General features: G+C 38.2%; 1 protein-coding gene across 2 annotated transcripts in view; it reads right to left on the bottom strand.

Annotated features, from left to right (window-relative positions):
- ITGA8 (integrin subunit alpha 8) overlaps positions 1-15119 on the bottom strand; it is a 163284-nt gene that overhangs the window by 25851 nt on the left and 122314 nt on the right. For both annotated transcript variants that reach the window (XM_087420790.1, XM_004425338.3), the window contains exons 24-25: positions 10995-11100; positions 7962-8120 (exon numbers count right to left, since the gene is read on the bottom strand). In XM_087420790.1, the coding sequence (XP_087276916.1) occupies positions 7962-8120; positions 10995-11100 (265 nt within the window). The remainder of the gene's footprint in view (positions 1-7961; positions 8121-10994; positions 11101-15119) is intronic.

Raw genomic sequence — 15119 nt, 5'->3', positions numbered from 1 at the left:
CCATGGAAGTGAGGTGAGCATCAGCCCTATGGACTCTGGAATATTCGAGGACTATGTTAGGGCCTGGCACAGTGAGAAGTGTAAGCCATGAGTTGCTCAAGGATACTCAACGATGGAGAATCTGACAGAAAAGCCTTTATAGCATAAGATTTTGAGTTTAGACAGAAAATTCAGAATTGTGGAAATCTCTCACTAAGATTCCCTTATGTTTTCTATCATACACTCTGTGTGTGTGTGTGTGTGTGTGTGTGTGTAGTTTTTGATTTGAGGTTTATTACGTGCAATTTCTTTTCTTTGTCTTTTTTTTTATAGGTCACTGGGAGATATGTTACAGAGTTAACTCTGTATGTAACCAAACTGGAGAGAACTAGGGAACATTTCCTTATGCCCAGTTACAGCCTATTACTATTATTATTATTATTATGAGTGGTGGTGGTAGTAGTAACAGTTGTAGTAAAATAATAGCCCAAGAGAAGAAAACTCTTCGACTTCCTGTGTGGTTATATGGGATGCAGCTTGGGTACAGATAAAGAACACATCCTATTGTGGTGCCCCGGGTATACCATTATTCATAAATATTTTTGTCTCTCAGTAAAACACAGGACTTGCTCTGAGCTAGAGAATGAATGTATCTCACAGCAGCAGTTGATAAAATACATTTCTTTCTTTTAGTAACATTGTTTTACAAATAGAGGAATGCCACTCTTAAACAGAATCATCAGAAAGTCTTCAACAAGCCTGCAAACCAGTTTTCTCAAAAGGCATTCCAGAAATTATTTCAAAATACAAAAACAAAAACAAAACCCCCAAAACAAAAATCAAGGAAGAAGTTATTCAAGAAATGTAAACAACAGTTGAAGTCTATCTTCCAGATGAAATCTGGAGCCTGTTTCACAGTAATCATGAACCCATAGGTCATGTTTTTCCTGAATCTGGAATAATTATTGGTGAGGGGGGCCGGCTTCTTAGCACCCGTGTTAGACAGATAATCAGTTCAGGGTATAATTTGCTAAGTGCAATGAGAAGCTGGTGGTAAGCACTAAAGTATCTTCAGAACAAATATGAAAATTGTTCGTTTCTGCAATAAGGAAACAATTGTTAGTAAATATGGCCCTTTCCTAGCTGCTACTCAGATTTTGACCCCAACAGGAGTTTTCTATTTTCATAACTCTTCACTCGGGTATAGGCTTAAATTGATGGATTAAAGGGATACTGTGTAGCTGGAATGCACAATACAGTTGAAAATGCAGCTTTTGAAGAAAAGAGTTGAGTGAAATAAAAGAGCTCTGTGAACCCAAACAAACATAATGCATACTCTTTTTCTTGTTTATAAATTGTCTTTGGATTTCAGGTATTCCTAGTACACAAGATGGTGGACTTCTGTCAAGTAACTCTTCGTCTATAATTAAATCCAAGTAGAGACAAGCCCAGGAGGTCAGTCTACCATGTAATTTTCTTTAAAACATAAATGTTAAGGATTTGTTGGGAGAGAAAAACCCAACTTTTTTTATGTGTGTGAGGAAGATTAGCCCTGAGCTAACATCTGTTGCCAATCCTCCTCTTTTTGCTGAGGAAGATCGGCCCTGGGCTAACATCCATGCCCATCTTCCTCTACTTTACATGGGACACCGCCACAGCATGGCTTGACAAGTGGTGTGCTGGTCCGCACTCGGGATCCGAACCTGTGAACCCTGGGCCACTGAAGCGAAGCACATGAACCCAACCGCTACCCCACCAGGCCAGCCCAAAGAAAAACCCTACTTTTTTTTTGTCTTACATTCTGAAAAGTTCATGCAAAGCATAACTAAAAGAATCAATTCACTCCACTGGTGATTTTAAAGCTTTTCTTAGTTGTTCGACATGTGTTTTTACATTTTAAAATACACATGAGGACCTGAAGACCATCTTAAAGAGAAGATAAGGCAGAGAAATTGACCCCAGAGTTTATTCCCTTTGGTGGCTGAAAATTGGACTGATAGGCAAGGTAAAAAGTAAAAGTTAAAAGGTGAGTGAAATTCCTCTATCAGAGGGAGCATTCCCATGAGAAAGAGAGAGAGAGGAGAGCGAGGAGTTGGGAGCTGTTATTCTAGGACATAACAAGTGTCCCTGAATTCTGAGTTAATAAGAAGTAGTAAGTAAACGGAGGTAGGTATGAAGGAAGAAAATTCTCATAAGGATAAGACAAAACTATGCAAATTTGCCAAGCCAAGCCACTGCCTGTGGGCTCATTGGAAAAAAAAAAAAACCAACAACGATCTGCAGGGCTATAATCCTTGACGAAGGGTTCCTGAGTTTCTGCTTTCCATGTCTGCAAGATCTGGTTGTAATTTGGACTTCCTGTGGGAGTGGTCTTGTGCAGGAGACGAGTTCTCAGTTGTAACCTCCTGTTTTCCATGGCTCCCGAGACAGTTCTTTCCACAACAGTGGTTTTCTCTCTTGTTACTGTCGTTCTAGTCTAGTCTCTGTTAGGTCATTTCTACCTAGGATTCTTCTACCTTGAACTTAGGCCAGAATGTTGCATTCTGACCTTAACAGGTTGAATTTGAGCATCTCACTTGTCTTCCTCTCTTGGGTACAGTCTTAGATTCCATAGCCCTTTCTCCCAGTATCTCATACTTGGCTGTTCATTACAAAATCTTGCCAGTTTAAAAAAATCCTTTACTTGCTATGCAACTTTGGTTCCTTAATAGTGTTTATTTTTTCAACAACATCTTATCGAGAGATCACAGCCTGTTTGAAGGACTCTCCAAACCCCAGGATAAAGTTCCCAAAATAAGAAAATTGGTAGTTTGAAATCATTATTTTACTGCCTGTAGAATAGTTGACAAATACTTTACTCAACTCTAAAATTTTATTCCAAGAAGGATCTGGAATGAATTAGATTTAATGGATTTGTCTGAATGCTGCAGACAGTTGAATGTTTCAAAATGTTTTAGATGGTAGAATGTGGAGAAATTGTCATTAAATCCTCTATCTTTGACCTGGATCATGAGGCCTGGAGGCAGAACTTTCATGGCCATCTGCTTATGCCTCAAAATTTATAGAAGACAGAGAAATGAACTTGATGAAGTGAAACCACCATGGGAGGAACAGAAAACCAAAGACAACAACCATTTCATTGGGAGGCAAAAGTAGGAGTGAATACCTGGGCCCTGCCACATCCTCATGCCTGCTTTAGCTGGGCACCTCGAGGGGCTGTGCAGCCCAATTACCTTTTCCTGAACCCCGTCATCTCGCCATGCTTCTATTTACCTTCATACTCGGATGTTTGAACAGTGTTGACAAAGCCAGCTAAGTGAATCCCCGTGAAGCCTGATATAAGCCAAGTACTTAAATAAAAACTCACCGACTTCTAGTGGCATCTGAGAGTATCCTTGTCCCCGCCACCCCCCTCCCCCTCCCCCCCGCAACTGCCCTCCAATTTAGTCTCTGATGCTCTTTATTTGGGCAACAAGTGAGATGGATGTGGATGAGAACTTATGCCCATTGTCTCCTAAAACTCTCCTAAAACAGCCACAGGTTACAGAACAATCATGGTAGTGGCTTTCAAAGGCAGTCAGTGTCTGCTCTTCAAACCTTGGGGACATTAGGGTAAGTTGGTGGGATAACCAAACTATACCAGTTACTATTGTGAAAACTGAACCCCGTTCAGGCCTAATCAGACTGTGAGGCTTATGTGAGGAGAGTCATATTCGGAACGTAAGTTCAATTTAGAGATGGGTTGTATTTCAGAAGGTTTTAGGCTAGATGTTTGGCACTCAGAATGCATTTCTCTTTAGAAACAATTTTTTAAATGGTGGTTCAGTTCTCAGGCCAGCCCACAAATAAACCTACTTTATCCACAGTACGGCTTTGATGCATAAAACTATGTATTTGCAATAAAAAATAAAGCCAGGATGGTTGCTATATAAGTAATTTAAAAAAATAGAAAAAAAATCATCATGTTAAGTAACATCAAATGCCGGTAGGTTTAATTAGACTGAAATGAGAAATTATGTGGAAACGTTGTGGAGATTCTGCACGGATATCTGGGGAATTTCAAAGGTTTTAGTGTTGGTGGCACTGGTTCCTTGGAGTGGGTGGCCTAGAAAATGTTTCTAAGGAAATCTGGATGGCTTCTTTTTCATAAACAAATTTCCTTAGAAATTTGTGAGTGTTGGAAAGAGGCAGTGAAGGAGGGAGTTACTTTCAGTGGTTAATCGGGCAAAAATGAGAAAATATACAGGAGAGAGAAATTGACTAAAAAAGTGTATGTGAACACAAAAGAGGGGGATTTTGCTCAAAGGAAATCAACTGAATGGCTGGAGAGGAAAACATGGTGGGGAACTCTGAAAATCCTCCAGAGGAAACTTCAGGAAGTTGAGGTGGTAGTTCTCCCTCTGACAGGTCCGCGGTTGGCCTGGGATATTTTGGTGGCTAGTCCAGCGGGGACTGAAGCATCAGAAAGGACTTGTAGAAAATGGACTACCCACAGATGCAGAAGTTTTAAGAGGAACTCACTACCTATCACTCTATTTGTAAAGAAATTGTAGAACCAAATACAGCCATGTGCCACACAACGACATTTCGGTCAATGATGGACTGCATATATGGCGGTGGTCCCATAAGATGAGTACCACAGAGCCTAGGTGTGTAGCAGGCTGTCCCATCTAAGGTTTGTGTAAACACACTCTGTGATGTTTGCTAAATGACAAAATCACCTAACGAGGCATTTCTCAGAACGTACCCCGTCGTTAAGTGACACATGACTGTAGCAAGGAATTTTACCTTAGTGCACTCCGTGGGTAAGATTTAATACTGGAATTTAATTTTTGCCTATACAAATATATTTCTGCCCCCTCCATTCCTTTTACTAAGCTTACCCATTCTCTGCTTCTTAGTTAAAGAATCAAGTTAAAAAAAACTATAGATATTTAAAACTATTTATACTCCAATTAAAAAAAACAACAATAATTAGCTTTGATGCTACAATCTGAAGTTGATACTAAATTCTAAAATTTCCCAGACCTATTCTGTTGAAGATAACAAGATACAATAAGTAATTTGTTCTTCACTAATTTCATATTTAAGAGAGAAAACAGACTGGTTAGCTTTGCATTATCCACGAAGAAATAAATTGCCAAATAAATTAATAGTGACTTCATCAAGAAATTATTTAATATCTTAAAAGGAAAATAATTTTTAAGTACTCTCAATTGTTTATAGCCACTGATATAAACTATACTGATAATCAATTTTTAAAATCTATTTATTGAAAAAAACTCTTTTAGACTCCTGGGTCATACTTATGAAATATAGGTAAAAGTACTTTGAGATCCTAAAAGGAAAAACATTTCAAGTTTTTCTTGAATTCAGAATTTCAAGAATTCATGAATCGTTATAACTATTTTAGGGAGCTATTAGTACTCCATATTGTAATCAAAGCTTCTTGTATTCAGTCTCCACAGACTGAGAGTTTTGTAAAAAAATCATAATTGGGCTGGCCTGTTGGTGTAGTGGTTAAGTTTGTGCACTCTGCTTTGGCGGCCCAGGGTTCGCAGGTTCGAATCCTGGTCACGGACTGACACACAGCTCGTCAAGCCATGCTGTGGCGGCATCCCCCGTACAAAATAGAGGAAGATTGGCACAGATGTTAGCTTTTTACCGAGGAAGATTGGCAACAGATGTTAGCTCAGGGCCAGTCTTTCTCACCAAAAAAAAATCATAATTAAGTTGTGTTTTAAAAATTGCTAGCCTCTGACAGATTTCTAATCAATGTCTATACTTTAAAGAATAACTGGGTAGGGGCCGGCCCGGTGGTGCAAGCGGTTAAGTGCACATGCTCCGCTGTGGCGGCCTGGGGTTTGCTGGTTTGGATCCCAGGCGCGCACTGATGCACCGCTTGTCAAGCCATGCTGTGGCGGCATCCCATATAAAGTAGAAGAAGATGGGCTTGGATGTTAGCCCAGGGCCAGTCTTCCTCAGGAAAAAGAGGAGGATTGGCAGATGTTAGCTCAGGGCCGATCTTCCTCACCAAAAAAAAAAAAAAAAAAAGAATAACTGGGCCGGCCCCGTGGCTTAGCAGTTAAGTGCGTGCGCTCCGTTACTGGCAGCCCAGGTTCGGATCCAGGGCATGCACTGACACTACTGCTTCTCCGGCCATGCTGAGGCCACGTCCCACATACAGCAACTAGAAGGATGTGCAACTATGACATACAACTATCTACTGGGCCTTTGGGGGGGAAAAAAAGCCGGAGGATTGGAAATAGATGTTAGCTCAGAGCCGGTCTTCCTCAGCAAAAAAAAAAAAAAAAAAGAGGAGGATTAGCATGGATGTTAGCTCAGGGCTGATCTTCCTCACAAAAAAAAAAAAGAAAAAAAGAATAACTGGGTAGCAGGAAATACAGGTGTTTCATATATACCACCACCCAGTTTGCACGAATTTGTCAACATTTAAGGCAAGTTATCTATTGGTACCATTCCAGTCACTGTAAATGATTGTTAAATTGCAACAAAGAAAAAATAACTCACAACCAACATGGTGCACATTAAACAAGTTACATAATATATACAAACATATATAAATAGTGTCAGATATAAACTAAACATCACACTCAAAGAGAGCTAGGAACCTTCTGCATCCTCATGTGCTCCGAGAACCTATGACTGAAGTGGAGTATCTGTTGACTACAGAACAGGATGTGTGAAAGTTTTAATTACTTAGATGTTATACATTAACATTTGAAGACGTTATTTTATAATAAGCTACTGTCCTTGAAGATGTTAAAATCATCTCAATGAAAAGCAAAGAGAGAGGAAATAGAAAAAAGAAATTCCAAGGAGGAAGTATTTTAAATAATTTTGTGGAATACAAGTGGCCTTACTTATTATCTCCCCATAAAGAAGAAGGCTTGTTGACCCATAAATCCTTTAATACTGAGCCCCCTTTTAGTCTTCCTCTCTTTGAATAGAAGGCATGTTGGGTTGAAAAAGAAAGCCTTTCATAACAAGCAATGTCCCAGGGCCACCAGTTGAGAGTTGAGGCAGACCTGTGTCCTGGATGGTTGAGCTGGTATTTCATGAAGCCTGCCCTTTGCACCATTTCTAATGGAGACACTGTGTCCTTGTAGCTACTAAGAGAATGTTCATTCTTAACTGAAATTCTTTTTTGAGCACAACATCTGATTAACAAAGGCTTTTTTTTTAATTCAAATATGACATTCGCAAGGGCTTATGCTAATTAATTTCTTTCCTTTCCAAAAGGAACCTAAGCCAAATTTGGATCTTAATCTGGATGGTATCAGTTGCCTGGACACTTGAGCTCCTCATTAGTTGAAGTGTGATCAGCAGACCAGCAGTGTGGCTATGGGGTGGGGGTTTGCAGAGAGACAGCATCTCAGGTCCCACTGCAGAACCTGCAACTTAACAGACCCCCAGGTGATACGGATACCCTTAAGAATTTGAGAAGCACTGCTCTAGGCTACTCTATAAGCTGCACTAAAGAATGTGTTCCAGAAAATTCCAATCTGGGAGCTCTCAGGGCATTGAGATGGCTCTTGGCAAATTATCACATTTCACCACTTGCTATTGGCAACATCTGGAAAAGCCCATTTTGGCAAAGATCCTGATGTCTTTTGGCAATATACCAAAAAGATTTTAAAAATAGCATTTTGTACGAATTCTCCAAAACACGACACGTCTATTTATGATTTTGGTTTGGTTGTGCTGCTGGTCAAACCACATGTAAAAAGTACACATTAAAAGAGGCTAAATAAATGACAGGTTTACCATGAGCAATAAAACTAAGAGAAATGTAAGTTTTCTAGGAGTGATATTTTAAGTTAGGTCTGGAATTTTAACTACAACACTAAAAGAAAAGGTCTGATTAATTATCATTGAAGTAACTTATTCTTGTAAATATTTTGCTTTTTTTTCCTTACCATAAAAAATAAACAAAGCTGCCCATTAGACTAGGCTCCTACCTTTATATCCTGTGGGTTGATATCAGGATTTGTTTGACATCGCAGAGGTCCCAGAGTTTGAATATGAAAAATGTAGAGAAGAAATTCGTCCCGGGCAGAGAATGGCCAGCCCACCTCCAGAAGCGTGTCACTGATGCTGCTCGGTCCAATATTGTGCAGCTACAAGCAAGGAACACATCATGTAACGCACAGCACGAGGCAGGAAGATGCCAGGAAACTCTTTATACTCTTTTGTACCCTTTCTAAAAAGCACGCATTTTCGGTTTTCAGTTATCTGGACTATGACCTTGGAAATAGGAAAATAGAGTCTATAAAAGTAGAGAAGCTCTAAAAGCAAGATGTGCTGGTGATGTGCTTAGAGAGCGCTCTTCAATCTGGGAAGCTCTAAGAGCAGATTTCCTCAGCAAAGACCACATTCACCATGTCTGATGCTTGTAATGTTTACCTTAAATTGATATTAATTTATTTGCAGCGCTAGAAATGCAATTTTTAATTATATGCTTTCAAAACCTGGTTATTGTTTCTTTGTACTGAATCTGCCTGTTTCCTGACTACTGACTTGTCAATTGCAACCATATGGGATACCCTTCTTTCACCCTCTGGAAAAATGGCTATCCATCAAATGCCAAAGACAGCCCGGGCTCACCGCAGTTCATTTCAAGTGCGCATTTCAAAGCTGAGCTCCTTCGGTTTTAATCAGTGAATCTTGAGGAAAGGAAGGCCACATCTCATAAAGAGATAAACATTTTAAATACATGAATTTTGTACTCACAGGACACAAAAGAGCTTTCAAAAAACACCAAGTGTATTTAAATTTATTGTGGCTTTGAAAATTCACTTCGAAGTTAGCAGAGACTTTTTGTCTTTTTTTTCACACTTCTGACAATATATAAATATTGTCAGATATTCACAATATTCACAATAAATAAAACAATTTATAATTGGTTTTGCTTATTGGATGGCTCATTTAATTCACATTATCACAGCAACATGGCATCTGTTGATGACGGTATATTTCGAGACACGAGATTAGCATGTAAGAAACATTCGATGGCACTACTGGTCATTACCCTAAAATTTTATGATCCGTTTATGCTAAGATTGGAAGCAAGGCTGCCCTGAGAATGACTGAGTTTAAATATGTTTTCAAACTTTAAAGTTTCACCATTCTTAAGCAGAAACTGGTGCACACAAGGTTTAATAAATTATTTGATAGCATTTTTTCCAGTGAGGTTCTTAATCTGAGCAGACTTGAGGACTGTGTTATCCTTTTGCTATCAAGAGAGCTTAAGGCAAAGCTTTGATCCAACTTTGCACGGGGCTTCTGATTCGGAACCACAGGTTGGCAGATGACAGAGGTTTCCATGTTGACACCGCACAGGAGTTGTTGCTTCTTTCCCATATGCATAAACAGCTCATCAATTTTGAAATGGCTTTATTGTTAACCTTAGAGAATGCTATTCATGTCCCTTGTAGCTTAAGATAAAAGCCATAGGCAATTATTAGGTCAGTGGCATGGGTTACACAGGAAAGTGACAGAGGGCATTAATTGAGAAGGAACCTCAAACAGAAAATGGCATGGAACATTGTTTTTACCAAAATTCCATTCCTGACCCCTTGAAAATGAATAGGAATAACTACTCTCTACTGATAGCATTTAATTTATTTTTAAAAAAAAGAACTACTATTAAACTAACCCTTTACTATATCTTGGTTTCTTTCTTTTTTTTTTTTTGTGAGGAAGATCAGCCCTAAGCTAACATCCATGCTAATCCTCCTCTTTTTGCTGAGGAAGACCAGCTCTGAGCTAACATCTATTGCCAATCCTCCTCCTTTTCTTTTTCCCCAAAGCCCCAGTAGATAGTTGCGTGTCATAGTTGCACATCCTTCTAGTTGCTGTATGTGGGACATGGCCTCAGCATGGCTGGAGAAGTGGTGCGTCGATGTGTGCCTGGGATCCGAACCCGGGCCGCCAGTAGTGGAGCGTGCACACTTAACCACTAAGCCACGGAGCCGGCCCCTACTATATCTTGGTTTCTAACTGTAAAAAATTTAAATGTTTCAGGGCTGGCCCTGTGGCATAGTGGTTAAGTTCGCACGCTCCGCTTCTGCAGCCCAGGGTTCACCAGTTCAGATCCCAGGCACGGACCTACACACCATTTATCAAGCCATGCTGTGGCAGATGTCCCACATAGAAAGTAGAGGAAGATAGGCACAGATGTTAGCCCAGGGCCAATCTTCCTCAGCAAAAAGAAGAGGATTGGTAACAGATGTTAGCTCAGGGCTAATGTTCCTCACCAAAAAAAAAAAAAAGAGAGAGAACAACAAAAAAATTTAAATGTTTCAGAAGATGTGTCAACAAAGCTCTTCCCTATTCACAATTTTACGCTATAAGTGGGAAAATATCTTCAGAGCTGTTGATGAGCTGCTGTTTTGTTTCTGGAAAATATTTTACTAATGAATGGACTATTTCAAATCTCGGAATAAGTTATTCATGTCTAATTTGGGTTAGTTGAATGAACAGTAAAATTATTCTTATCTATCTACCATCCACCCATATTATATACTATATATCTATTTTTTGTACAATAGTGAATAATCCATAAAACTTTTTCTGTCTGGTACCTTCTGGCTGGTGACCTTCAGTTTAAGAGGTGAGTGGGTTTTAAGGATATCTGAAAATGTAGAAAGAAGTGAAATAAAGTTTAGGGAGCTAGTTGTTTTTATGCTTAGGCTGTCCAAACATTAAAAATGGAAGAAATAGAGAACATTTGAAAAAGAAGAACAGAACCAAGATAAAAAGTTTCTCGCTCTATCATGGCTCTCACCACTAAAAAGGAAGTGACCATATAGTGGTTACTTAACAGGATACCCCACCACCACCCATTGCAATATATAGCATAACAGCATGAATCTAGGCAGCATATAAAGCTCAGATCTTGGACTGATGTTTTAAAAAATGCTACGAAGAGTTTATCAGTAAAGAGCATAAGAATCACCCCCCAACCCAACTTCAACAGAGAGAACAGCTACCTCATAAATATGTTCCACCAACGGTCCAACTCCTTTCTCTTCATGGGGCTCCTCTTCTGGTTCCCAGTTATGAATGGGCAGAACAATCTGCGGAGGGTGGGATACTCTGAAACACGGAACGTTAGTTTAATTGCTGGTGATGGCACATGTAAAGAATGTTTCACTAGTGTACAGCACACTAACAGCAGAAGAAAAAAGTGGCTCTCAGTTTATTTGAATAGATATTGCCTATAAGAACAAAATATTGAAAGTGATGTTCAGCAAAATGACTAAAGGAATAGGGAAGGGTCTGAAACATCTACCTTAGGCTCTTGATTACTGGTTTCTAGCTCAGAGATGGACTATTTTATAGCATCTCATCTCTTGGGCACTAGGGGGCAGAGTGGAGAGCGCTCCCGAGTTGAGATGGATAATTTAACATATATATATATAAATATATACATTTATCTATAGATGCTGTGTAAGTGTAAGAGTATGTGTGTGCGTGCATATACAGGATATATAATTCCTGCTTTAAGCCATATCAAGAAATGGGACTTTTTGTGGGTGAAAATCTAAAATTCTGTGTGTGTGTTAAAGGTCCAGTTGTGAAGAAATATAGTTTCTAGTTAAATACTTCAGAGTAGAAACATGACCACTTGTATATTCCTCCTTCTTAGATTTCTTGGGCTTTCCATTAATGCAGCCATACCTCTCACAAGGCCAGGCCTAAAGCCAAAAAAAAATGAACCCTGTTTGAGGTCTAGAGCTGTCTTATAGGTATCTCAAGGTGAGTAGGATATTAACTTGATACATAAGTATCTTTGCCTGCAACTTACACCTAGAGAGCGAGCATTGGATGAATCAAATACAGTACATGGTATTATTCCATATTAAAAGCATATTACAAACCAAATTGTTATTTTTATATAATCTTAAAAAGGATAATTCTCAAAAAAACAATGTTTTCTAGCAGTTTTTAGGTAAAGAGTATCTTTAAAAGAACTCCTAGACCTTCAGCTAAAAGTAACTTCAACAGAAAACATCTTATGTGGCAATCAGATATCTTAAATGCCCTTTTGAGGGCATCTAGTAATTAAAACAGCCTCTAGCAACTTCAAATGTTATCTTTCTCTTCCCCTCTGGGTAATGTCTTTCTAACGCAGAAAGCAAAATTTATTGGGTTAAATTCTGACCCCCCAGGCAAGTAATTTAATTCCTGTGCCTTTCTATTCCCTCACCTGGAAAATTATGATAAACTCTTCGAGTTGTATACCACAAATGATTGGAAAGCATCTCAAATGCTTTTGGTCAAAGTTAATTTGGCTGCATTGTCTTCTAGGGGTGGGTGGGAGAAGCACACTTTTTAAACTGACAACCTACAGAAATGTTGCTAAATTGTAAAGCTCTTTGCATTCATCCTTAAGGTGCAACTATTCAATAAAAAGTGCAGGGAACAGCTTCCTGGGCTATACTTCTACCCTGAGATTGGTTTGTTCTGCCATGCTCCCTTTCTGACTTGATTTGATTAAATTATGTTCAGATCATACAGAGGGGGCTCAGTGAGGAGAACAATACAGAACATGGCAGGCTGCTTTCCTCAGAGGGAAGCCCAGAGAGCTTGGGGTTCCATTCCCAAGGAGTCTGGAAGATCTCATGACCCAGAGCTTTGCTTTGCTCTCAGCTTGGCAAGAGAGTTGATTCCATGCTCCACATCCATTGTGAGGCTCTATAGATTTTTTTTTTTTTTTTGCATAGAGAACAAATAAAGAACAGAAGCTATGCACATTTTGCCTGAAAAATTTTGTTCTTATGGTCATCAATCCTGTAGGACTGGTCATAAATCTTCTAGGACCATAGAATCATAAATTTAGACCTTGGCATGTACTGTAGAGGCAATATGTTCAAAACCCCTCATTTTATACGTGAAAGGAAAACATGTCCAGAAAAGTAGGAGGTTAGTTGCAGATGAAGACTAGAACTCAGGTTTACTAAAGTACCATTCACTCTATTTTCAATACACAGTGCACCACAGGGACCACTAAGCTGCAGTGGTTTCAGTAAACACAACTTAAATAAACCTCCTGGCTCATTTCCATAACAAAATCAAACAGAAATCTATAAAGAAACATATCACGGGGCAGGGCAAAAACTGAAAAAGTATAGGTCACAAAAATCAGTTATCTACCTCTAAGACCTTTTCAAATCTGGGGAAATCAGGGCAAAGAATGGCTCTCTAAAGATCCCAACTAAATAAGTGAAACATCAATCACTGTTTTCAAAGTTATTTATTTTTCTTTAGAAAGAAAGAAGAGAGCAAGGAAGGAATAAAGAATATAAACAACTAATTAGCCTAGGATGAACAGTCAGTGCTGTAATCTAATAACCCAAATCGAATAGTCCTCACATTCTAAGATGGAGGATAGAGTGTTATTCCACTGAGACCCTCGAGGAATAAGATTTGGGTACTCAGCAGTAACAGTGGACATTAGGAAGGGGTTTAAAGGGAAGTAAGGAATTAGGTTTTTGATAAGTCAAAGCCTATATGCTATCAGGAAGTTCAAATCTGATGATTCAGTTCACAATGGTGTGAACCTATTTTCATAACTCTATTTTCAAACCCTATTAGTCCCAAATAGCAAAGACTACCATTTATTGTATGGAACAATGTTGGCTATACCTGTAGATAGTATCTATGTAGACCATGGTTATTCATGATTGTAGTTTCTCTTAACACAAACCCACTCAATCCTGATTATTTTACAAAGGACCCAATTTTATTACTCTTCGTGACCTCAATATATGTGGTGTTGCTTCTTATGGCCAAATTTACTTCTTACAGACCTATGCTAAAGTAATCCTTTGTACCAAAAATGACCTGTAAATCTGTTTAAAGAGAGTGTTGACATTATGTGGCTTTGAATCAAGTGGGACAGTTCTCAGTATTCTTTTCCACATTCAAAGAAATAAATTCATTTGAGTTTATTTTTAAAATTATAGAAACAACAGTAAACTAAAAAAAGAACTGTGAGAATTAGTTGCATGATAATATACATTGGAGTAAACACATTGGCCAAAAACAAAATTAGATTTTCCTGAAGACTGAACATGGAAGATTTTCAACACAGTAGCTGTTTGTCCCTTGAAGAATTAAACATTGGAACCAATATCTTTGCTGAGTATTTGGAGGAAAGAGTTTTACTTTGTGAAGTGGCTAAAAACAACTTGAACACTATCTTAGAGAATAAACTGTGGTCAATTGTTGGACATTAATCTAGCAATTAAATTAATTGCACTCACATGATAAATCTAATTTTATTCATCTGTTTTGATTATTGGCAAAACAAATAGAAAATGTCCTTCTTTTTTACTTAGAAACATTAGTGTCACAAGTGATAGCAGGATACATCTAAAAATATTAATCTCATAACATGGAAATGTGAGAATAAATACAGTTACATTAAGCCCTTAGCTGCCTTGGACTGAGTTATGTCTTATGGAATAAAAACCATTCCCAATTTAAAATTTATTTTGGAATTAAGAAACGATTTCAATTTATTTTTGGTTAGCAAAAAAAAGATAAGCTAAACTTAAAGAAGGAGACAAAATTTCATATACACTAGTTGTAAATTTTAAAACAATATAAAAATAAGATAGTAAAAAATAATGCTTGTGTTTTCTTCTCTGATTTTTTTAAATAGAGTTTTTCTCATCAAGAGAGGGATGGGGGAATTAAATTAGAAATGCACAAAAATGAAACATCTAGATTAGCTCCAAATATCTGTAAACCAAACAAGTCACCTCCCCTGAGTCAACTCATGAGTTAAAGAAGAAATCACCAAGGAAATTAGAAAATATTTTGAGCTGAGTCATAATGAAAACCCAACATATCAACATCTTGATATGCAGCTAAAGCAGTTGTTAAAGGGAAATTTACAGCACTAAATGCTTATGTTAGAAAAGAAGAGAGGTCTCCAATCAATGATCTAATTTTTACATAGAGGAACTAGAAAAAGAAAAGAAAATCCAACCAAAGTGAGCAGAAGGAAGGAAATAATCATGACAAAAGCAGAAACCAATGGAATAGGAAACAATAACAAAAGCAACACAATCAACCAAATAAGTAAATAAATAAACAGAGAAAAA

This window comes from Ceratotherium simum, chromosome 32 (assembly GCF_057802395.1).
Source record: "Ceratotherium simum simum isolate JZ-2026a chromosome 32, ASM5780239v1, whole genome shotgun sequence".
In the NCBI taxonomy this organism is placed as follows: domain Eukaryota; kingdom Metazoa; phylum Chordata; class Mammalia; order Perissodactyla; family Rhinocerotidae; genus Ceratotherium; species Ceratotherium simum.
The sequence above is the reverse complement of the archived record's forward strand: the minus strand, read 5'-3'. Positions and strand labels throughout refer to the sequence as shown.